This window comes from Rhinatrema bivittatum, chromosome 6 (genome assembly GCF_901001135.1).
Source record: "Rhinatrema bivittatum chromosome 6, aRhiBiv1.1, whole genome shotgun sequence".
NCBI classification, from domain to species: Eukaryota; Metazoa; Chordata; class Amphibia; order Gymnophiona; family Rhinatrematidae; genus Rhinatrema; species Rhinatrema bivittatum.
The window spans coordinates 141,861,829-141,887,290 of NC_042620.1; the positions used below are offsets into that span (position 1 = coordinate 141,861,829).

The 25,462-nt window shown below is 45.4% G+C and overlaps 1 protein-coding gene across 1 annotated transcript in view; it reads left to right on the forward strand.

The window, feature by feature from the left end:
- The window catches only part of ANKAR (ankyrin and armadillo repeat containing), a 381,604-nt gene that overhangs the window by 219,614 nt on the left and 136,528 nt on the right, over nt 1–25,462 (forward strand). Inside the window, 2 exon segments of the mRNA XM_029605998.1 lie at nt 8,499–8,603; nt 16,495–16,739. Of these exon segments, the coding sequence (XP_029461858.1) occupies nt 8,499–8,603; nt 16,495–16,739 (350 nt within the window).

Here is a 25,462-nt window from a genome sequence, read left to right on the forward strand (position 1 = left end):
AGCAGCATGAAATCTATCAACTGAGGAATCAGAATAGGACAAGGGTCTTAGATCTCTATGTAGGCCAGCTAAACAGAGTGTCATGAAGTGGCACAATTTTAGATTAGCTTAGTGTGTTGTTTTCTGCATATCCATAAGTCTTATAATGTGATATTGCAACCAGCTTTCTGGAATCCAGGATAAATTTTAGATTTGCACCTGGAACATAATCATAGCAAAACTGCAAGGCATGTTGTTTATGGGAATGGTGAAAAGTCACAAATTAACAGATGCCGTTCTAAGATGGAGACCTAAGGGATACATGGCCTTAAATCTAAAATGGTGAACAGTGGGGTGTGCTTTGGCATTATTATATTAGATGATGAATCAGTATATGATTGGGTTGGGGGAGGTAGACCTGATCCTTGATGGCTCTAGAGTATAGCAATAGACATTTATTTATTTATTTATTTATTTAACATAAGGAAATCCTCACAAACTTATGAGATCCTGCTAGGTATTTGTGACCTGGATTGGCCACTATTGGCAGATTGTGATAAATTGCAGGAAGACCTTGTGAGACTGGAAAATTGGGCATCCAAATGGCAGATGAAATTTAATGTGGATAAGTGCAAGGTGATGCATATAGGGAAAAATAACCCATGCTATAATTACACAATGTTGGGTTCCATATTAGGTGCTACAACTCAAGAAAGAGATCTAGGTGTCATAGTGGATAACACATTGAAATCGTCGGTTCAGTGTGCTGCGGCAGTCAAAAAAGCAAACAGAACAGAATGTTGGGAATTATTAGAAAGGGAATGGTGAATAAAACGGAAAATGTCATGATGCCTCTGTATCGCTCAATGGTGAGACCGCACCTTGAATACTGTGTACAATTCTGGTCGCTGCATCTCAAAAAAGATATAATTGTGATGGAGAAGGTACAGAGAAGGGCTACCAAAATGATAAGGGGAATGGAACAACTCCCCTATGAGGAAAGACTAAAGAGGTTAGGACTTTTCAGCTTGGAGAAGAGACGACTGAGGGGGGATATGATAGAGGTGTTTAAAATCATGAGAGGTCTAGAACGGGTAGATGTGAATCGGTTATATACTCTTTCGGATAGTAGAAAGACTAGGGGGCACTCCATGAGGTTAGCATGGAGCACATTTAAAACTAATCGGAGAAAGTTCTTTTTTACTCAACACACAATTAAACTCTGGAATTTGTTGCCAGAGGATGTGGTTAGTGCAGTTAGTATAGCTGTGTTTAAAAAAGGATTGGATAAGTTCTTGGAGGAGAAGTCCATTACCTGCTATTAAGTTCACCTAGAGAATAGTCACTGCCATTAGCAATGGTAACATGGAATAGACTTAGTTTTTGGGTACTTGCCAGGTTCTTGTGGCCAGGATTGGCCACGTTGGAAGCAGGATGCTGGGCTTGATGGACCCTTGGTCTGACCCAGTATGGCATTTTCTTATGTTCTTATGTTCTTAAGGTTACTGGACTTGATGGACCTTTGGTCTGATCCAGTATGGCACATCTTACATTCTTAAGTAAATAGATTTACACGCTTAAAGCTGTGTTTTACGCATGTAAGTGGGCTTTTGAAAATTGCTATTATCCCAGGACAAGCAGGATGCTAGTCCTCACATATGGGTGATGTCAGTAACGGAGCCCTAGTGCGGGAAAACTTCTGTCAAAGTTTCTAGAAACTTTTGACTGGCCCTGGGAGGCCACTGAGCATGCCCAGCATGCTATGATATTCTCTGCCACAGGTGTCTCACTTCAGTCTTCGTTTTTCTGTGCCGCTGGATAGCAGCACGGACACCGGAGCCCCCTGAGAGTATTCTCAGCTTTTCTACAAAAACATAATTATTTTCGCAAATTCTCCCTCACGGGATCTCACTTTGTCTCACCTCACCGGCTGGTGAAGTAACTTAGCGTTATTTTTTTAAGATATACGCTATCTCATTTTTCAGTCATCGACAGCCGTTGATGATACCATGGCATCGGGGTTTAAGAAATGCCCGACTTGCAACCGAACAATGTCGGTTACCGATCCGCATTTAGAGTGCGTTCGATGTTTGGGTGATCAGCACGATATTTCATCGTGTGAAAAATGCCAAGAAATGACACCCAAGGGACAAAAACTGTGCCAAGAAAAGATCCAGCAACTCTTCAGCTTGCAGTTAATTCCCTCTCCATCCACTTCCAAAAAGTCTTCACCGGTAGGTGCTCCTCAAAAAGTTTTATTAAAAAAGCGCCGATTGCAGACTTTGGAAGGAAAATCCTCGTCCACGCCATCGACATCATCGATCCACTCAGCGGTAGAGGTAAGGCCCAAACATAAACATCGCCACCGACATGCCTTGGCCTCACCTTTGACACCTATCCATGAGGAACCGTTCGAAAAGCGGCCTAAACGTACCGAGACTTAGATGCCTGATAGGCCTGCTAAGACAGATACAACACAAACAGTATCGTCTCCACCTACACCGCTGTTTGCCCCGATGCCGCAGGACTTAACCGCATTTATAAAGGATGCAGTCCTACAGGCTATAAAGGAAAGTTTACCGGTGACTGCACTGATGCCGGCAACCTCGCCGATGCCGGTGACATCTGACTTGTCTAAGACGTCACCGATGCCGGCACAACTAGTGCCGATGACTGACTTACCATCACACCGATTCCGGGAAATCTCCCGATGCCGGGTACAATCCCGATGCCAGGCACCGTCCCGATGCCGGGTACACTCCCGATGCCAGGCACCGTCCCGATGCCGGTCACCGTATTGATGCCAGACACCGTCCCGAGGCCGACCACCGTCTCGATGCCGGTCACCGCCCCGATGCCGGTCACAGTCTCGGTGCCGGCCACCGTCCCGATACCGGTCACCTTTTCAGTGCCATCCACTGTCCAGCTCACAGGCACTTTCAACGGATTCTTTTCTGAAACCAGGATCCTCTCTGATACCGAGGGATATATCGATGCAGCATACAGCAGCTTTCTCATCGATATCTACATCGAGGCCTCCCATATTTTCTGGTATGGCATCGTTGATACCCTCAAGTCAGATTACATCCTCGATGATGCGTACCGGAATTTTCTCGATGCCATCGGTTCCTGATCCAACTTCCACGATGTCATCGATGCCACAGACAACATTATCGATGCCAGGTCCTTCTGGAGATGCAGTATCGGTTGAATCAGCCTTATATTCAGCAATCCATAGAAAATATCAGGATTTACTGGATTCTTTACCAACAAATCCAGTAGAAGAGGACTCTTCTCCTCCAGATCCTATTCCAGGACCACCTAGTGTGGCTCCTCCTTCTGCTCCTGAGAAAATACAACCACACACTCCAGATTACGATACATGGAGTGATTCACAGTCAGACACATCTGAAACATTTATGTCTGACCCTTCTCCATTACACCCAAGAAAGCAGTCCCCACCAGAGGACCTTACCTTTTCTGCCTTTGTTCAGGATATGGCTGACTCTATCCCTTTTAAGTTAGAGTCTGAACAAGATCTACATCATCAGACCCTTGAGGTATTACAATTTGTTGATCCTTCCAAGCAAATTATGGCAATACCTATACATGATGTTCTCCTTCAACTTCAACATAGAATGTGGGAACATCCATGTACAGTTCTTTCCAGCAATAAAAGAATGGACTCAACATACTTAGTCCAATCTGCACCAGGATATCAAAAATCTCAATTACCACATATTTCAGAGGTGGTTGAGTCTGCTCAGAAGAAAGCAAAGAGAACAAGGGTGCATTCTTCTAATCCTCCTGGGAAGGACAACCGTTTTCTGGATAATCTAGGTCGTAAGGTATTCCAGGGTGCTATGTTAAATTCCAGAATAGCAGCTTATCAGCTGTATATCACCCAATACCAACGAAACCTTTGGAAGCAGATGGAGGATTTTATTCCATCTCTCCCCCAAGAATACAGAGAATCAGCACAAAACCTTATCCACAAGGCTTTTGAAGCTGGAAAACATGAGGTATGAGCTGCATACGATTCCTTTGAGACATCATCCAGAATTGCAGCTTCAGGGATTAGTGCCAGAAGGTGGGCCTGGCTCAAGGCATCAGACCTAAGACCAGAGGTCCAAGAGAAATTGGTGGACCTTCCATGCGCAGGAGACAATTTATTTGGCACTAAAGTCCAAGAAGCAGTCTCCCAACTGAAAGAACATAATGAGACCTTAAGACAGCTCTCCTTCCTACCTCATGAATCTACTTCCCATGCTGTTCGTCGAACCCAGAGGAGGGAAATGAGGAAACCCTATTACCGTCAAAAACGATTCTACCCTCCTGCAAGCAGGCCCAGACAATCAAGGCCTCAGCACAGATCTCAACCTCGACAGCAGAGAGCGCCCAGGCCCCAACCTGCTACTCAAACAGGTCCTGCGGCGGACTTTTGAAGGTATTTCCAGGGAACTCAGCCACTCACAAAATCCTCGACCAGAACTCCCTGTAGGAGGCAGATTATCCAACTTTTACAACACCTGGATAACAGTAACAACAGATCAGTGGGTTCTGTCCATAATATCTCGAGGATATCAACTCAACTTCCTCTCAGTTCCAACAGATTTTCCACCGAGTCACATTCATCCCAATGAAAATCATATTTCTCAACTTCAAATAGAATTATCCACCCTTCTGAAATCCAGGGCTATAGAACCGGTGCCCCGATCTCAGCAGGGGAGAGGATTCTACTCCCGATATTTTCTCATTCCAAAGAAAACAGGAGGCCTACGTCCCATCCTTGACCTCAGAAATCTCAACAAATTTCTCAAAAAAGAAAAGTTCAGGATGGTCTCTCTAGGCACCATGCTTCCACTTCTCCAAAAAGAAGATTGGCTCTGTTCTCTGGATCTCCAAGACACTTACGCTCACATCCCAATATTTCCTCCTCACCGAAAATATCTGCGCTTCATGGTGGGTCATCAACACTTCCAATACAGAGTACTGCCATTCGGACTCACCTCTGCTCTCAGAGTATTCACAAAATGTCTAGCAGTAATATCAGCATACTTGCACAAGCAAAGTGTCCATGTCTTCCCATATCTAGACGATTGGCTCATCAGGAGTCAATCTCAACAAGGAGCAATAACTTCTCTCACACAGACAATTGCTCTACTTCACTCCACGGGATTCCTCATCAATTATCAAAAATCCCATCTCACACCGTCTCCTCTGCTTCAATTCATAGGAGCAGACCTGAACACCACACTTGCAAAAGCCTTTCTACCCGAAGATTGAGCAGAAACACTATCCTTGCTAGCAAAATCGATCCACTCAAAGACACAAGCAACAGCTCATCAGTTTCTAACCTTACTAGGCCACATGGCCTCCACATTTCATGTAACTCCTATGGCAAGGCTCGCCACGAGAGTAACCCAATGGACATTACGCTCACAATGGATCCAAGCCATTCAACCACTCCATTCTCCAATTCAAGTGACTCACCAACTACGTTCATCCCTACTATGGTGGATGAACAAACACAATTTGCGCAAGGGCCTACCTTTTCAACAATCAGTTCCACAGATAACATTAACTACAGATGCATCCACCTTGGGCTGGGGAGCTCACATAGACACTCTCCAAACCCAAGGTACTTGGACAAAACTCGAAGCAACATTTCAAATCAATTTCCTGGAGCTTCGAGCTATACGTTATGCGCTACATGCATTCAAGGACTGCCTTTCACACAAGACTGTTCTTATCCAGACGGACAACACAGTAGCCATGTGGTACATCAACAAACATGGAGGTACGAGCTCGTATCTCGTCAAGAAGCTGCACAGATTTGGGCCTGGGCCCTCACACATCAATGTTTCTCCGGGCCACTTATCTGGCAGGCATTCAAAATGTACTAGCAGATCGACTCAGTCGTCAATTCCATCCACACGAATGGTCCCTGGATCCCTCAGTAGCAACCAGGATATTTCAACGTTGGGGTCAACCAACAATTAGACCTCTTTGCATCACATCTGAATCACAAAGTGGACAAGTTCTGTTCCCTACACAACCACAGGAATCAATCAGCCAAAGATGCCTTCGCTCGCCCTTGGAACTCAGGCCTTCTCTACGCGTATCCTCCAATACCGCTCATAACCAAAACTCTTGTGAAACTACAACAAGACAAGGGGTCCATGATACTCATAGCCCCGTATTGGCCTCGACAAGTATGGTTTCCCACACTTCTAGACCTCTCAGTCAGGGATCCAATACGTCTGGGAGTAGCTCCCAATCTCATCACTCAGGATCGGGGTCGCTTGCGCCATCCCAACCTCCAATCCCTATCCCTGACAGCATGGATGTTGAAAGCTTGATTTTACAATCACTCAACCTTTCCACCCATATTTCTCAAGTGCTTATAGCTTCACGTAAACCTTCCACACGAAAGAACTACGCATCTAAATGGAAGAGATTCACCTTGTGGTGCAAGCAAAACGAAATTGATCCTTTCACTTGCACTACTACTTCTCTATTAGAATACTTATACCATCTTTCAAACACTGGTCTCCAGACTTCGTCCATAAGGGTACATTTAAGTGCAATCTCTGCTTACCATAACAAGATGGGAGATGCACCTATTTCCACACAACCTCTCGTAAGCAGGTTTATGAGAGGCTTAACTCAACTCAAACCACCGATTCGTCCTCCAGTCACAGAATGGGACTTGAATCTGGTATTAACAAGACTCATGCATTCTCCTTTCGAACCCATAGACTCCTGTGATCTTAAATTTCTCACATGGAAAACTATCTTCCTCATAGCCATTACTTCAGCTAGAAGAGTTAGTGAATTGTAAGCACTCGTCACGTATCCACCTTATACAAAGCTCCTACATGACAAAGTGGTTCTCCGTACACATCCAAAATTCCTTTCCAAGGTAGTCACAGAATTCCACTTGAACCAATCCATAGTTTTACCCACATTCTTTCCAAGGCCTCACTCCCATCAGGGAGAAGCAGCCCTACATACCTTAGACTGTAAACGTGCGTTATCCTTTTACTTACATCGCACCTCAACAGACAGAAAATCCTCTCAACTTTTTGTGTCCTTTGACCCAAACAAACCGGGTAAAGCAGTGGGTAAACATACTCTATCCAACTGGCTAGCAGATTGCATACAGTTTTGCTACGAAAGAGCAGGCCTTCCTCTGCAAGGACGAGTGAAAGCACACTCAGTACGAGCAATGTCAACCTCAGTTGCACACTATCGTTCAGTACCTATTCTCGACATATGTAAAGCAGCAACATGGACTTCTCTTCACACATTTGCAGCTCATTACTGTTTGGACAAGCAAGGATGACAAGATTCAGCCTATGGACAATCTGTCTTAAAGAACTTGTTTCCAATTTAAACCCAACTCCTTCTACATCCATCCTGCTGTGATCTTCTCATTTCCATTAACAAGACTGCAAATTTGCGTCACTACAAAATGACTCAGCCTCTAGCTTGCTAATCACCCATATGTGAGGACTAGCATCCTGCTTGTCCTGGGATAAAGCAAAATTGCTTACCTTGTAATAGGTGTTATCCCAGGACAGTAGGATGTAGTCCTCACGAAACCCACCCGCCACCCCACGGAGTTGGGTCACATACTTTTTATTATTTTATTTTTGCTAAAGCTTATTGCTATATACGAGACTGAAGTGAGACACCTGTGGCAGAGAATATCATAGCATGCTGGGCATGTTCAGTGGCCTCACAGGGCCAGTCAAAAGTTTCTATAAACTTTGACAGAAGTTTTCCCGCACTAGGGCTCCGTTACTGACGTCACCCATATGTGAGGACTACATCCTGCTGTCCTGGGATAACACCTATTACAAGGTAAGCAATTTTGCTATATATATGCTATTGAATTGTCAGTGGGTTTTATGCGCATAAGTGGACTTTAAGCACGTAAATGGGCTTTAGGAAATTGCTATGATATATGCTACTTTTATGCACATAAATCCTTTGAAAATTGTTGGCAAGTAAAGGGGCCTGATGAAGCACTAATCTTGCTATATCTTCAATATCTGTTCTAAAGCATTCTCAATTAGAGAGTCCACAGAGATTAAAAAAAATAGTGGAAGTTATACCATTTGGTCTAATCCGATCTAATTATAGTAATTACCGAATGCTATTATGGAGAAGGAAGAAGATTTATGTTTTCAGAGCATGAATTTTGCCATCAACTGAAAGTTGTTTTCTAACTGCTAGTTTATATCTCTGAAGGATATTGTTCTGGATATTCCTCATAGCTATTTTCATAAATCAGCTAAGATGCTGGCCAGTGAAGCACCTGCATGTGCTCATTGACTCCAGTCTCTGTAGAGAAATCATTAAGCTCATAAGAGAATAGCCTCAAAATCTGGGGTTCCTCTATGTTGTTTTCCAAAGTCTGTAGCACTCACACTGAGAAGGAGTTTCATTATATCTGTGTTTTGCTGAACATGAAAGAATTACCTGAGGCCTGTGTTTGAAATTCCTGACAGAAATGCTTCAATCTGAAGACACTACAAGGAAGGAAATGGCAGCGAGGTGCATGGAGGTTCTCTGCGTGGTAAACGATAATTATTGGGAGAACATTTTTCAAGCAGGTAATGGAAAGATAATTAGTTACTGCTCTCAGTATTGCTCTAACATTGACATTTATACAGAATTAACAAATAGACATGCAGGTGGATGGTGAAAAACATGGAGTGACATTTTACATAAATACATAAAATGTGAAAGGTAAAGACCACGAAACCCATCTGATGCCTTGCAATACTGCAGGCCCTACTTGATATCCATTGTTACCTTCACTTCCTCACAACTAAGGTGATCTAAGAAATACCGATGAACTAGGGATGAACTAAGGAGGTATGAAATGGCTAGTGGTCATTCTCTGGAAAAAAAAGTCCCAGGTCAGGGTTAGCAGCAGCCTTCACCTGCCACTCCAGCTACAATGGGTAGAAAAGAAGCAAATATAAAAGGTTCAAGTTCTGCAACAAAACTTCCCAGGTTGGCAACCTGGCAGAAAATCACCACTGGAAATGGTTAGAAATCATTCTATTAGGCATGGTAGCAAGAGAAAGAGAATATAGAGACTACTATGGTTCAGTGAAGAAGTAGTTGTGAACACTATTAAGCTAATTAGCTGATAGTTGTACAGTACCACACTCAACAAGTGAGCAATCATTGAGGTTGTCTTCAAAATTTTCACTAGAACGTTCTTTTTGTTCTCTCATTTTACGATGATATAATGGAGAGAATCCTCATCCTTTATAAGACCTATTCCTGTTCAAATCCCAGATCAGTCCAGATTCCTGGGTTTTGCCTCCCTACCAGCAGATGGAGACAGAGAAAAGTTTCACTGACACTGTACAAAACCCAGTATGCCACCTGCAGTCCCTCAGTATTTCTGTTTCCAGAAGATGGTAGTGGTATAAAACCTGCAGTCTAGAGTTGGGGAAAAAAAAAGTAGTAAGAAGAAGGATTTCCAGTTTCTTCCAATGGGTTGGTAGGTCCTAATTGGGTCATCCCCCCTGGTTTGAGGTGGAGGAGCATGAGGTTGGTGACCCTTGTTGGAAACTTGGTCCTAGATTCTGTGGGGGTGTATATCTGGTGGTCCAGATCCCTCATCCTCCATGAGGCAGCTTTGATTCCGCTGACAGCGCTGTATCTAACTATCTCGACTGAGCAGGAAAATATAGCCTTTCTATTTTTTTTCTGTTACCAGTACTAGTGGTGGCATTCAAATGTGTTTAAAAAAAAAAGAAGAAGAACTAAAGGTGTGGCAGCCTCATGGTTTGTAGGAATCGTGGTGCTTGGTTTGAGAAGGGCACGATCGCTGGTGCAGAGCTGTTCACCTGATAATTTTTGGAGGTTATTTGTTTGGTGGTATGATTCCCAGGGATGTTAGGTCTTTGTGGGGCCGTTCCCCTGTTAGAGTCAGGTCGAACAAGGGGTTGCTGGTCTTTTTGTGTCTCAGATCCTAGCCTTGAGGAGAGCTTTTCATAGCTAGTAGTGTTGGCTTCCTCATGCCCTAGCCTTTTCTCCCTCTCTCTAGACGCTGTCTCCGGCCCATCCCTGAAGACTTCACTAAGGAGAATATTTAGTTCCTCTAAGGGGTTTTTTTGTTTTTAGGGGATCTGGCCTCTTTATGTAAAAAAAAAAAAAAAAGCTCCAGAGTAACCAGGACATGGCAGAAGGAGAGTTAGAGTGCCTCTGCATTCCGAAGAAAAGGAAGTTCAATGGCAGTCCTGCCTGAGGGTGCTGTCCTTGTTTACAGCAGCATGATGAACACAGAGTGAAGGGAGAATACCCGCTGAGGTGTCTGTGCAGCAGCTGCACCATAGTAACCTGGGACTGGCTCCATCTCACCCTGCCATTCTCCTCCTTTCACAGAAGCCAAACCTGCTTTTTAAGGAAAGTCTTCCTTTTTTGGTTTCATGCCTTTTTGAGAGCGATCTAAAGTTTGGGCGCTAGCTTGAGAAAAAAAATGTGTTTGGAGAGGAAATGCATGAAGCAACTAGAAGCTGCGGAGAGCAAGAAGCACAGGAGAGTTTTTTGGCGGCTTATTTCCTGCAGCACGGGAGGTTAGCCAGAGGTCTGGTTTGGACACATGAAGGGTGAGGTAGGTAAGGATGTCTGACTTTTTGTTTCTTGCGCTGTGGACGGCAAGATGGCTGCAGCACGGGAGGACCATAAGCATTAAGGGCCAGATTTTAAAAGGGTTACGCGCATAAGGTATGCGCGTAACCCTTTTAAAACCCCTCTGCGCACGCCGAGCCTATTTTGCATAGGCTCGGCGGCGCGTGCAAGCCCCGGGACGCGTGTAAGTCCCGGGGCTTGCCTGGGGGGGCATGTCGGGAGTGACGCGGCGTTTTCGGGGCATGTCCGGGGGCGTGTTTCCGGCTCGGGGGCGTTTCGGGGGCGTGGCCGAGTGCCCCGACACAGCGGCCTGTGTCAGGGCCTGCTGCGCCGGCGCGAGTCAGTTACTACTGCCCGGAGGCAGTAGTAACTTTTAAGATAAAGGTAGGGAGGGGGTTTAGATAGGGCCGGAGGGGTGGGTTAGGTAGGGGAAGGTGCGGGGGGGGGGGGGTGAATGGAAAGTTCCCTCCGAGGTCGCTCCGCGTATCTTATAAAATCCCGCGTACTTTTGTAAAATCTACCCCTAAGGTTTCTGGCCTCAATAGTGGTGGCTGAAAGGATTTCAAGGAAGTTCCGTGCTGCAGTCCTCCTCAGGGGACAGCAGCAGCATTGCCATCTTGGAGATTCTGCCTCTCAGGGAGAGCAGGGAGATGGGAATGGCGGCCATTTAGGGGAATATCCTGCATTTTGGAGATCTGCTAGGAAGATTCCTGCAGCTCTTCCATCTTTAAATCCTGTCGAGGGGGGCTAGGGGGTCCATAATAAAAGGAAGGAACATTTTCCTGGTTTGCACTGGGGGTGCAGATGGCTTGATTGTTCCAATTTCTCTGAAGAAGAGTAGGCCCAGGAGGTCATTTTTTTATGGCTTCCAGGTTTATTCAAGCAAAGCAGCCCGTTTGGCAAGCTGCTGGCTATGGGCTTAGTGAATGTGTAAGTTCTTTTTCCTGCAGGGAATCAGAGAGCCAGTTTAAAAAAAAAAAAATCTTGCCTATGTATATGGCAATTCTGATTTCTCTGGCTACTGCCGCTTTTCATGAGACACCCATAGTGGGCTGCCATGGTGCTGCTTCTGAGGTGCAGTTGGTACTGGTCCTGAATGGCGCGGTAGCAGACTCCTCCTTGGCCTGGTGCTTGATAAATTGTTGGCGCAATAATTAGTTGCTTATATCACCTTATCCTATGACTGGGCCAGGGCACTGGCAGCAGTAGATCACTTTATGCTGGTTTTGGCATTTGCTAGATCCGGAATCTAATTACTGGTTTGTGGTTTTGGCCAGTGAGGCTTTCAGTATGCCTCTTCTTCCCTTTATAGCATAATTTCTGTTTGGTGAGCTCCAGGAACAGCTGGCAGACCACTGGGGTGAGGACAAGGGGCATAACTTGCCCAAGGATAAGCCCAAAGGGGATAAGGAAAGTTTTCCTAGTAGGTGAAGGTACAGGGAAGTGAATAGGTAGGAAATCCTGCTCTCAGAGTCAGGGTGGGGGGGCTGGCAAGTTACAGTCCTTTTTCGAAGTTTGCTTTGGCCCTCCCGGGAAAGCTGCAATCAAGAGGCCAGAGGATGTTAAAGAGGTCTGAGGTCAGTCAGCTAATTATTTATTTATTTATTTATTTTTATATACCGGGGCACGTTGGGAACATCACCTCGGTTTACAGGTAACAAAACGCAGCTCCAGGCTTTACAATAAACACAGGGGATAACAGCAAACTGAATAACCATGTAATAAAACCGTAAAGGTCACGCTGGGGAGGGAGAAAACGTGTCGAAGCAACAGGCTTTACAAAAAAAAAAAACAACACAGGGAGTAACATCAAACTGATTAACTATGTACGAATGGCGTGAATTTCAACTGGGGGGGGCAGACAAAGATAGTAATATACATTTAGGGGTAGATTTTAAAAATAGCGCGATCGCGTACTTTTGTTCGCGCACCAGGCGCAAACAAAAGTACACTGGATTTTATAAGATACGCGCGTAGCCGTGCGTATCTTGTAAAATCCGGGATCGGCGCGCGCAATGCTGCTGATTTTGGGCAGCCTACGCGCGGCCTCGGAGGGAACTTTCTTTCGCCCTCCCCTCACCTTCCCCTCCCTTCCCCTACCTAACCCACCCCCCCCAGCCCTATCTAAAACCCCCCCACCTTTATCCATGGATTTACGCCTTCCGAAGGCAGACATAAATCTGCGCGCGCCAAGACCCGACCCGGGGGCTGTTCCGGAGGGCGCAACCACGCCCCCGGAATGCCCCCAGGCCGGCGCCACGCCTCCGGGCCCGCCCCCCAAATGCCACGTCACGCCCCCGAAACGCTGCGTCATTTGGCGACGCCCCTGACACGCCCCTTTTAAAAAGCCCCGGACTTACGCTAGTCCTGGGGCTCTGCGCGCGCCGGCGGCCTATGCAAAATAGGCGCGCCGGCGTGCGAGGGCCCTGTTCACGTAAATCCGGCCGGATTTACGCAGGCAGGGCATTTAAAATCCGCTCGTTAGTGATTTACATTCTCAGACGAGGGGTGCTATGACATGCAGGGGGTGTGTACAGTAGGAGAACCTTGAGTGGAAGGTTAATTATGTTCAGGAGGATACATTGTGGTCTAGTGGTGGGAAATACAATCATTTGAGATTACAGTAAGGGAGATCGAGGTATGTTTTAACAGAGAGATTAGGGTTTATCTGCTTGGTAGTTGATCTGCATGGAAGGATTATCAGAGTGTTAAGGGGTATTCTGCAAGATGGTAGGGGTTAACTGCAAGGTGGATGAGCTGCATGGAAAGGTATTATCAGAGAGGTGGGGGGATTTCAAGGGAGAGAATTTACAGTAGAGGGAGAGGAGGAAGTATTGAGGGGGGAAGTGGATAAGAGTGTTCAAGTGAATGCCTGTTTAAAGAGCCAGGTCTTGAGGTTCTGTTTGAATTTCTTTGGACAGAATTCCTGGCAAAGACTGGGGGGCATGTTGTTCCAAAGAACAGGCCCTGCGAGGGAGAGGGCACGTTCTTTGGTGGTTATAAGTTTTGTTAGTTTAGGCGAGGGTGTGTGCAGAGTAGACAGATACTGTGTTATGGTGGGTCTGTTGGGGGTGCGAAAGCGGAGGTGTTCATTGAACCAGTGCATGTCATGGTGGCAGTACGCAAGGGGGAGTTTTTGGTGACTCTGGACTTGACAGAGGCATATCTGCATATAGCCATCAGGCTGGAACATCAGCGGTTTCTGCAATTCATGAACCTAGGGAAACATTTTTGCTTTCAGGCCCTTCCTTTCGGATTGGCTATGGCTCTGCATATGTTCACTAAAGTAATGGTAGTGATGACGGCGGCCCTCATGCGAGAAGTTGTGTTGATGTATCCATATCTGGACATCTGGCTCATTTGAGTAAAGTTAGAAGACCACTGTCGGTAATTGGTGCAGCAGGTACTGCTGTGGTTAAGGTCTCTGGGCTGGATTATAAATCTAGCAAAGAGCCATCTCGTTCCCTCTCAAACCCTGGAGTATTGAGGGGCTCGTTTTTTCACACAGGAAGGAATAGTTTTTCTCTTCTAGGAGAGGATACTGAAATAACAGGGTCAAATTCAACGCCTGTTAGGGTGTTCGATACCTAGAGTCTGGGCTGTTTACAATCCCAGCTCTGTGGCATCAATATTGGAGCTGATGCCTTGGGCATTTGCTTATATGCGGCCTCTTCAGAGAGCTCTCCTGGTGGAATCCATTATTGGGGGAGATTCATCATCTCAACCCGCTCAAGGGTGAACACAAAGACAGTCTGTCTTGGTGGCTTATTCGCGCCAATCTGGGGTGTAGTATGGAATTGGAGGTCCTGAATTGGGTGATAGTCACCACCGATGCCAGCCTTTCTGGATGGGGGGCAATGTGTCAGGATCAGTTGGCGCAAGACCACTCGTTGAAGAAGGGACGCATCATTGTCTATTAATTGGTTACAGATGAGAGTGATGCGTTTGCATTGCTTGCCTTTCTGCCATGCTTATGCGACCATCCGGTGCTGGTTCTATTGGACAAGGCAATGACTGTGGCCTATTTCAACTGGCAGGAAGAAACCAAGAGTTGGGCAATGGCTCAGGAGGCCCAGGAGTTGATTCTCTGGGCGGGAAATGCTTTTGGAGTGGCTGACAGCATCTCATATTGTCGCGATGGACAGTGTCCAAGCGGATTTTCTCAGTCTGAGAAAACTAGACCCTGGAGAATGGACTAATATGGGGTATGAACAGAAAAGGAAAATTGGTTCTTATCTGCTAATTTTTGTTCCTGGAATACTACAGATCAGTCCAGAGACCCACTCATTGGGGGGCAGAGTTGTTCTTACTGATAATTTGTATATAATGCAGAGTTTGTTTGCGATTTTAATGCTGTTCTGCTTTGGTTTCTTGGAACAAATTTCCATTATTTTTGTTATGATTTCGCCTTCCTCCTGATCCTGGGGGGAGTTTTGGGATTCGGAGTTCTTAGTGTTTGTGCAATAGTTATCATCTTGGCTTGGGTACAGGTTAATACTGAGGGACTGCAGGTGGCATTCTAGGTTCTATGACAGTGTCATTTAAACTTTTCTCAGTCTCCATCTGCTGGCAGGGAGGCAAAACCCAGGAGTCTGGACTCATCTGTGGTATTCCAGGAACAAAAATTAGCAGGTAGAAACTAATTTTCCTTTCCTACTCCTGCAGTATTATGATGAGTATTACAGTTAATCACCATTATATATTATGGAAATTAACTTGATATTTGTTATATGAAATGATCCTTTAGCTAAGAAATGCTAAATTTCAGAGCTCACTGGCTAAAATTTAACCATGTCCCCAAGAAGGCCTCCGTCACCACCTCTCATTATCCAGTTAAAGTTTGGGTGTGCAGGTAATGAGTTTCCCCAACAAAATTTAGCCAATCATGGTGGTGGTGGTGGGAAATATTCAAATCTTGGGTTTTGTCCAGGTAACTCAAAAAGTTACCCAGACGAGCCCTTTGAATATTAATCTCATTATTATTTCTAAGTTAAGTTTCTATGAATTAAATAACATTCTAGAGTCAATATTCAGCCGTTGAGCAGCTCAGCTAGTTAGCTGGATATATTAAAGTTAGCAGCATATGTTTATGTAGCTAACTTTAGGACAACAAATCAAAAAAATAGTCCACAAGTCCCAACGTCATGAAACCAAACAAAAAAATGGGACCTACTAGTTAACCTCTAAGGGATCCGGTTGACACAAAGCCTTAAACCAAAGTGAAAGTAAGGTGTCAGCAAGCTTGACAGCATGTCATGCACAAAAAATGTGCTAAGACCATCCGGACTGATCAATCATCCACCTTAGGTGAAAAGAATTTTTTAGGAGAAATTTTTAAGCAATTAAAACCATGAACAGTCAGATAGTGTTAACTCATAGCGAACACAACAACATGGCCAGTGTTTCGTGGGAAAGCTTCCTCAGAGGTACATTTCAATTTTATAATCCACTGTGACTGTTGGTGTTCATAATATTCACGATCCAAATCCCCACCACACCAATGAACAAACAATCGATCAATTACACAAGATTTATTTGGATGATGAAGACCTGTATGACTGAACACGGGTCTAATCTTTTACATCAACATTTGAATGCTCCCTTGGTCGCCCATTACGATGAAATGTCCCATGTTTTTGACAACTTAGTTTCTAACTATTTTTTACATCAATCAGCTTTATTTGGAAGCAGGAGCCTCTGTACTTTGAAGAGCTCATGTTATATAACATTTTTTGTTGGTCCTGTAAAGATATTACAATCTAGAAAAACTACATAAAATGCATTTAAAACTCTTACCAATAAACATGATGCCAAAAAAGTTCTGCATTTGTTGTTAATTTCTCCTTTTCACAGTTGCTGTCCCCTCCTTAGTCAAGATGTTGCAGAGTGATCAGGAGAGCCTGCAGTGTCTAGCATCAGGAGTTCTGAGTAACATCTCAAACCATGCGCCCATTTCACGAGCTCTCATGGAAGTAGAAGCCGTTCCTGTATTAGTCAAGTTACTGAGTTCTCAGAAGGCTGAACTGCAGTCTCGTTGCTCACTTATCCTGGCTGACATTGCCCAAGTGGATGATTATCAAGCTATTGTCGCTCAAATGGTAAGAGAGAAATAGGCTTGTGGCTACAACATGGAGTCTTAACATGGATTCTTAAATTGCTCTGCCATATAGTTTGTGTAACTTTAGACAAGCCATTTTAGCTTGGTATGCCTCCATGTACCCACATGTAATTTGCTTATAGTAGTAATACTATAATAAGTGTACATTTTCTTCTTTCCCTTTTGGAAATGATCATATAATATGTAGAGTAAGCCAGTGCACCTAGCCATCCAACAGAGACTGATACACATTTTGTTTTTCTAACATGCTTTAGTTTAATAGCAATGTAAAGATGTTAGATGACAGAAATTTAATGTGCAGCCATTTGTATTATTTTTGACAATTTTAATTTTTACCATTGTCATAGTTACCAAGACATGTTGCTTATGTCAGAGTTTGAGCATCTTCCATCATGTGCACATGCACAGTACCAGCTATTTCTGAAAATGGAGAACAAGTTTTCTAATTATTAGCGATATCTGTGATGAGAAGATCATTAGTGATGATATGTCAATGATAAATAAGGACTACAATTCTATATTTAGTGCTTTAATATTGTTTTTTCTAATTTTATATTTTATAGAATTTCTGTGCTTACTTTTATAGTGTTTTGTAAAAGTTCTTCACACGCTTGTACATATTTCACATTGTGCTTGTTAGGATTCATGGTTTTCATGGACCCTTGGCCCGAGGTGGTGGTGGTTACAGCCTGAGGGGTGGAGCCCCACAGGTCCACACCGTCGGGAGGTGAGATCAGTTGCAGCAGGGAACAAGGCAGTAGTACAGTAGAGAGAACGTCCGGCATCACTACCACGTGATCGCAGACAAGCCCAGAGCTGTGCCTTGAGGCAGACCCCGAGAAGCGGAGAGCAGAAGGACAGGTCTCCTGTAGGCGAGTTGCAGAGACTGTCCCGAGGGGCGGGACAGCGTAGTGATCAGAGTCTCTGGTATGATGACGTAGGGGCTGCCCCAAGGAGCGGGAAAGCGCCGAGTCAGTCTTGGCTGCAGTGACATAGGCTGCCCCGAGGAGCGGGGAAAGCGCAGAGCAAATCACTGATGTAGAGACGTAGGCACTGCCCCGAGGAGTGGGGAGAGCAGAGTCAAAGTCTCCGGTGGCAAGGCAGTTTTCAAGGCAACCCTGAGGAGTGGGGAGGCCAGCAGGCAGGACCTCTGGAGAGGCACAGGGACCACCCCGAGGAGCGGAGAGGTCTGGAGACAAGTCTCCCAAGGAAGCACATGTAGCGCCCCCGAGAAGCAGGTACCCAAGCCAGAGTCCAGAACCGCAGGTAGAGATCCAAGTCCGACACCGATGTCCAAGGAGACAGGAACAAGCACAAGTAGCGAAGGAACTCATTGCCAAGTCGATTAGCGCAGGCCAAGGGAGGTGCTTATAAACCCTGGCTTGTGATGTCATCAATCGGGGATGCCCCTGAGGTTCCCGCCATAGCGTCTTTAAAGAGAGGCTTGGTGGCGCACGTATGTGCACCTAGGAAGGACCAGAGGAGGCATGGGGGTCGGCGGCGACCAAGCCGCCATAAGAAGTCTCAGGAGGTAGACAGCATGCGGCAGCAGCGGCTAGCCACAGCCGCGAGTTCGCCCAGAGAGGAGAGCAGGGCAGCACATGACGTGAGTTGGGTCGGCCGCAGTCGACAATAATAACATTGCTGTCCGAAAAATATAAATCAAAATGTATTAAAGTAAAGTTTATTTTATTGTTCTGCACAACATACTTTATACTTTCTTCATGATAGAGCAATTATCGAAGTATTGCAAAAGTAATAAAAAACAAAGTCTTGATTGCATGAGTATTCACACCCTTCGTCATAGCAAACCCATATTAGCTCCAGTTCAAAAAATTGCCTTAACAAAGGCCCATAATAAGTTAAATGGAGCCTACCTGCATCCAGTCGTAATAGCTGAGCTGATCTGAATACTTCTGAAGAATCAAGCTGTTTCTGTTGTATGAAGAGAATTTGAAGTGAAGGTCAAAATAATACTGAACAAGGAGCTGCCAAAAAACCCTGGGATGAGTTTATTCAAAAGGTAAAGATTGGGGAAGGCTATAAGAGAATTTCAATTTATTTAAATAACCCTCTGGACACTGTTTGGTCCATCACTGCAAAATGGAAGCAGATTTGCATCACCAAGACAGTGCTGTGATCAAGCCATCCCTCCAAAGTCAGTAACTGTGGCTTAAGAAAACTGCTGCGGAAGGTCACTGCAAAGTCTAAGATTACTTTAAAACTGTGTTTCCCAATCCTCTCCTGGAGGCACACCTAGCCAGATGGGTTCTCAGGATTGCCTCAATAAATATACATGAAAGAGATTTGCATACCCTGAGTCTCCAATATATGCAGATCTGTCTCACACATATTCATTATGTATATCCTGAAAACCTGACCTAGTTGCACCTCCAGGAGATGATTGGGAAACACTGCTTTAAAAGAACTACAGAGGTCAGTGGCTGAGACTGGGAAAAATGTTGACTGTTTAACAATGTCAAGATTATTCTACAAATGTGGCCTGTATGAGAGGGTGGTAAGAAAGAAGCCAGTGCTTTAGAAAAGTCATATGGTGTGCCACACAACATTTGAAAAGAAAGGCTTAGGGGACATTACATGCATGTGGGAGAATGTTTTGTGATCTGATGAGACCAAAGTGGTCTCTATGCTAAGTGGTATGTGTGGTGGAAAACTAATCCAGCACCTCACCCTGTTAACACCATCTCAACAGTAAAGCATGGTGGTGGCAGCATTTATTTATTTATTTATTTATTTATTTATTTAAACATTTTTATATACCGGCATTAGTCGTAGACATTATGCCGGTTTACAGTCAACGGGTTAAGCTTGGAAATTACATTTTAACAGGGAAGTCAAAACTGGGAAAGGGGGTACAAGGTAGCTGAGAAAAAACAGGATAACAAAACGTGTTTCCTCAAGGTGAGGAGAGAGAGTATAACAAAAAACATAGTTCCTCAATGTGAAGAGAAAGAGTAGACGTAGGGTGGTCTACTTTGGAAATGGAGTGGAAGCCTTTTATTCAGGGTAAGCTTGCTTGAACAACCATGTTTTCAGTTTCTTTTTGAAGTTGTTCAAGCATGGTTCGAGGCGTAGGTCAGGCGGTAGTGTGTTCCAGTGAGTTGGACCTGCGATAGAGAGCGCACGGTCGCGTGTGGAGAAGAGATGGGCTGTTTTCAGGGAGGGCACAAGTAGTGTGCCTGTTTTGGCTGTTCTGGTGGGTCGGCTGGACTTAGGAGTTGTGAAAGGGAAATCTAACCAGTTGGAGTTGTGGGTGTGAATTGCTTTGTGAATTATAGTGAGGGTTTTGTAGATAATGCGTGAGGCTATGGGGAGCCAGTGTAGGTCTCTGAGGATAGGAGTAATGTGATCGTATTTGCGGGAGTTTGCAATGAGTCTCGCTGTCGCATGTTGTAACATTTGTAGGGGTTTAATGGTAGAGTAGGGGAGCCCTATGAGTAAAGCATTGCAGTAGTCTAATTTGGATGTGATGGTGGCCTGGATAACTGTGTGGAAATCTTGGGTGTGTAGGAGAGGTCTGAGTTTTTTAAGCACATTAAGTTTGAAGAAGCAGGCTTTGAGTATGGAATTTACGTAGTTCTTCATACTTAATTGATGGTCAAGGAGAACTCCAAGGTCCCTCACAAAGGGTTGTGCTGAGGGGAGGTTGAGTTTGGTAGTATTAGATGGAAGAGGGGAAGAGGATGAGTGAGGGGAGATGAGTAGAAGTTCAGTTTATGTTGCAGCGGTGGGGATAAGGAGGCTTGTAAAGATCAAGGGAAAGATAGAAGATGCAAAGAATAGGCAAATTCTGGAGGAAAACCTGTTGAAATTTGCCATAGACCCAGAACTGGGAAGAAGTCACCTCTCATCAGGACAATGATTCTAAGCATAAAGCAAAAGCAACAGTGGAGTGGTTGAGCAGAACGAAATTGAATGACCTCAAGTTGTCTGGAACAGAATCCAATGGGAAATCTGTAGCAAGACTTAGACTGCAGTCTACAGAGCATCCCCAGCCAACTTGAAAGAGCTTGAGCTCTTCTGCCAAGAAGAATGGGCAAAAACTTCACCATCTTGTTATGCAAAGTTTGTAGACATTTATCTTAACTGATTCATGGCATTTATTGCTGCAAAAGGGGCTTCCACCAAGTATGAAGTCAAGGGATGAGTGTTAAGACTTATGTAATGAAGACAAGTTTTTTCATTCTTTATTTTTGGAATTTTTCTATAATTGTTCTTTCACAATGAAAGTGTAAGGTGAAACAAAGTCTTACTTTAATGCATTGAAGACTTTTATAAAGCACTGTAAATGCAGTACTATGATAACAGCACAGCAAAGAAAAAACCCTCATCTCAACACAGCATTTTTTACTTAATATTCTAGATGGTTCTCAAATTTTCTTTGGCATTACACTTTTTAACCAACAAAACAGAAGCATGACAAAGACAACGCATCTGTGCACCTCAATATTGTAAATGTAATAAAGCAGTGGAGAGAGCCAGAGAAATACTAGGGTGTTTAGGGGGAGGTTCACACAGCAGAGAAAAGAAGGTGCCTAGTGTCTTGGTTCAAAGGATATACGCAGATTGACTGGAGCCCTAAAACAGCTCTGGCACACACTCACTGTTGGCATAGTAGTAGCCTAGGAGCTTCTGCCAAAATCTCTGTTCCTTGTCCTTGAACTTGTCCATGCATCTGTGCTGTACTGCTTCAGATTCACTTTTTGTTCCCAGGGATTGCTGCCGACCTACCACTTGGAAGATAAAAAGGACAGCACTGCCCACTGGGCAACCTTTTTGAGCTTGTTTTTAAATCTTTAACTCTGGGTCTTCCAGATTGTAATCTTCCAGATTTTAACTCTATTCATTGTATTAAGTGATTTCCTGGAACCTCTTATTTGTTTTGTCTCAGAGTAAGTTGTAACAAATCCTTCTCTTCTTTTTACGATCTCTTCCCTACTATACACTTGTCACTCTACCGTTCCGAATCGCTAGTATGCTAGATTTCATTAAGTTAAAATGTTGTTTCTCTTAATGCTTTAAGCAATTTAATCTAATTTATTTAATTATTCTCCCAGTTCTGTTTTTCCTTGTTATATGTAAGACACTTGTGTTATGTCATCCCTAAGTTATATGTAAACCGGAGTGATTGATAACATTGTTACCAGAACCTCGGTATATAAAAAATGTTAAATAAAATAAATAAATACAGACAAAGCACCAAACAGTGGCCCAGTATAATAGTGTATCACACAGGGGCAGATGCAATAAAAAGTGTGGAAAGCGGACGCTGAAAAGTCAGCACCCGCTTTCCTAATGTGTGCATGGCGCCCACAAAGGGGGCGTCATGCAATACCCAAATTAGGGGGTTGCGCTAGCAAGGAGGCTCTAGGGTCGCTTGTGCGACCTTAGTGCCTCCTTGCTAATGCGACCCCACTGCAGCTGCCGGTTATAAAGATCGACGCTGGTAAACTCGGTGACGGTTTTTTATAAACGGCCGTCTGCCAGTAATGAAAATGGCCGCTGATAAACTGGCATCGGTCTTCATAACTCGGCGGTCTGCTGAGGTGTTTTTTTTTACTTAAGAAAAGAAGTACAGAAAAGCAGTTTTTTCTGCTTTTCTGTACTTTTACCTGCACTCAGCTATTAATGCCTGAGAGCAAAATGTGCATCTCAAACGCACACTTTTTTTTTTTGCATACGGAGTGAATGAGTAATAGCCTCATTCCCTGTACGTACCCGGATCAGCCAAACTCCTGGGTCCCCCCCCCCCCCCAGCAGATGGAGTCAGAGATGTTTTCAAACAAAACTCCGCCTTATATAGGATGGTGCCACCTACACTCTGGCTGCAGAATTACTCTGACTCCAGCAGATGGTGGAGGTGTAAAACCTACAGTTTGGTCGATGTATTTCTTTTATTAGGACAGTTGGTCAGTGTTAGGTGATAGTTTGTGATCTACCTTAGTTAATTTGGCTAGAAAAAAAAATAAGGGGCAAAGAAAATTTGGAGCTTTAAATTCGCTAGTAGTGTGGTCAGCCTCCCAGAGGGTTGGCAGGTCCTGAGAGGGCCATCCCCTGCTGGTTTTGAGACAGCTGCAAACCAGGGTTGAGGACTCTATTATTACACTTTGGCAGCTCGGGTGCGATACCGGGGAGCCTAGCTCACTCCACCCTGATCAGCACCCTGGACCACTGCAGGTAAGTTTAAAAAAAAAACAAAACAATTTTCTATTTACTTTCGTTTTCAATAGCGGGTCGGCTCTCCTCTCCCCGGTGTTGTTTCACCGTGTTTTGGTACCGGGGGGGGGGGGGGGGGGGGGCTGTGTTTTACGCGGATTTTTTCGTCGGCGTTTCTACTCCTCTCCCGATGCTGCGGGCTGCCTCGTGCCGCGCGTGCGGCTTGGCCCACGCATGGCTCTCTCTTGAGGGACTCTGTGCCGAGTGTTTGCCGGGGGGGGGGGGGGGGGGGGGGGGAATGGCTTCTCTGGTACTTCAAAACCTAAAAAGATTGCAAGATCTAAGCCTGCATGTGTTTTTTCAGTTACTACTGAAACTGTCCAGGCTGCCTTTGCTCCATTCCCGTCCAGCGCAGGAACGGGGGCCATCTTGCAGACAGGCAGGTCTGCTACTCAGGCAGCCATGGGGGAGGGGTGCTTACCACCTCCGCTTTCTCCACAACAGAGGTTCCCTGGAGAAAAAGAACCTGCACAGCCTGCTTCCCCTACCACGGAGGACAGCCCTGAGGGGGATTCTGACTCCTCCTCTGTCTCATCTTTATCTTCGGAGTTTATTGTTTTCCTTCACAAGGCTTTCAAAGCCAGAAGGCAGGGAAGCTGCAAGATGGGAGAAAACTCACAGCTCTAGGGACTAAATCCCATGCTAAGAAGCATGCTAGATCTCATAGTGATGCAGGTCCAGACAAGTCTAAGTGTCCTCTTCGCACTGGAGTCCCTCAGCTGGATACTGATTCTTCTGGGCAGGATACAGACCCAGGGGATCCGGACTCTCAGCCCCAGCACCCACAGGGAGTGGATGCGGCTCCTGATCCTCAGCAGGCGGAGAGGGGCTCGCAGGCTGTGGAGGGCGATGACCCTAAGGAGGTCCGACTCTTTCACAAAGAGGAGCTTGGACCTCTCATTCCGGCCATTCTAGCTGAGTTGGGCATTGACAATCCACCTGAGGAATCCAAGTTAGGTAAGATGGATCCGGTGTTGTTGGGCCTGAGAAGTCCTGCCACCGCCTTTCCGTTTCATTTCTCGGCTACAGCTTTACTGTTCCGGGAATGGGATACCCCAAACCTCGGGTTTAAGGTGAGCAAGGCCATGGATAAACTATATCCGCTTCCAGAGGATGCTCTGGATATGCTGCGAGTACCTAAGGTAGACGCAGCGGTTTCCACTGTGACCAAGAAGACCATGATCCCAGTCACAGGGGCGACAGCGCTCAAGGACCTACAGGATAGGAAATTGGAAGTGCAGCTTAAGAGAATTTTTGAGGTCTCCACCATGGGAGTTAGGGCGGCTATATGCAGCAACTTTGCAATGAGAACGGGCTTCCACTGGGTACAGCAATTGCAAGCCAATGCGGACTTCTCGGAAGAGGAGGCTGCTCAGGCAAGCCGTCTGGAAGCTTCGGTGGCTTACTGTGCTGATGCCTTTCACGACCTCTTGAGGACGTCGGCTAGATCCATGGTGTCGGCGGTTTCCACCCTTAGGCTCTTGTGGTTAAGGAACTGGTCGGCGGACGTGTCTTCTAAGGCACAACTGGGATCTCTGCCCTTCAAGGGTAAATTACTTTTTGGAAAGGTCTTGGAAGATATGATTCAATCTCTGGGCGACAATAAGGTTCATCGGTTGCCGGAGGACAGACCTCGGTCTCAAGGTTCCTTCTCATCCCGTGCCAGATTCAGAGGGATGTGACGGTATCGCCCAGCTAGAGCACCCAGCTCTTCCTTTCATCCAGCGCCAATGAAGGAGCAGTCCTGGTCCCAGCCCTGTCAAGGCCGAGGGTTCGGCAGAACCGGTTCGGCTCAGCTGACTCCGGAGTCCAAGTCTTCACAATGAAGGGACGCTGGCCCACTCCTCGGTGCTGGCAGTAGGGGGCAGGCTGTCCCTGTTCTTAGAGGAGTGGGCCAAGGTGACTATGGACCAGTGAGTGCTGACCGTGATAAGTCAAGGTTACATTTTAGATTTTGCACGGCGCCCTCAGGGACAGGTTTCTCGTATCTCCCTCGGTTATGCAACCAAGCGAACAGTGGTACAGGATATCTTACAGCGACTTCTGCAGCTACAGGCCATCGTACCAGTTCCTCTGGAGACACAACGAAGGGGTCGCTACTCCATTTACTTCGTGGTACCAAAGAAAGAGGGATCTTTTCGTCCCATTCTGGTCCTCAAAAGTGTAAACAAATGTCTCAAGGTGCCTCGTTTTCGCATGGAAACACTTCGGTCGGTCATTGCCTCGGTCAGGAAGGGAGAGTTTCTAGCATCTCTGGATCTTACGGAGACTTACCTTCATATAGGCATCCATCAGGATCACCAGCAGTTCCTTCGATTTTCCATTTTGGGCCAGCACTTTCAGTTTCGAGCTCTACCCTTCGGTCTTGCCACCGCACCCAGGACTTTCACCAAAGTAATGGTGGTGGTGGTGGCGGCAGCGGTCTATCTTTGGAGGGAAGGACTTCTGGTGCATCCATATCTGGAC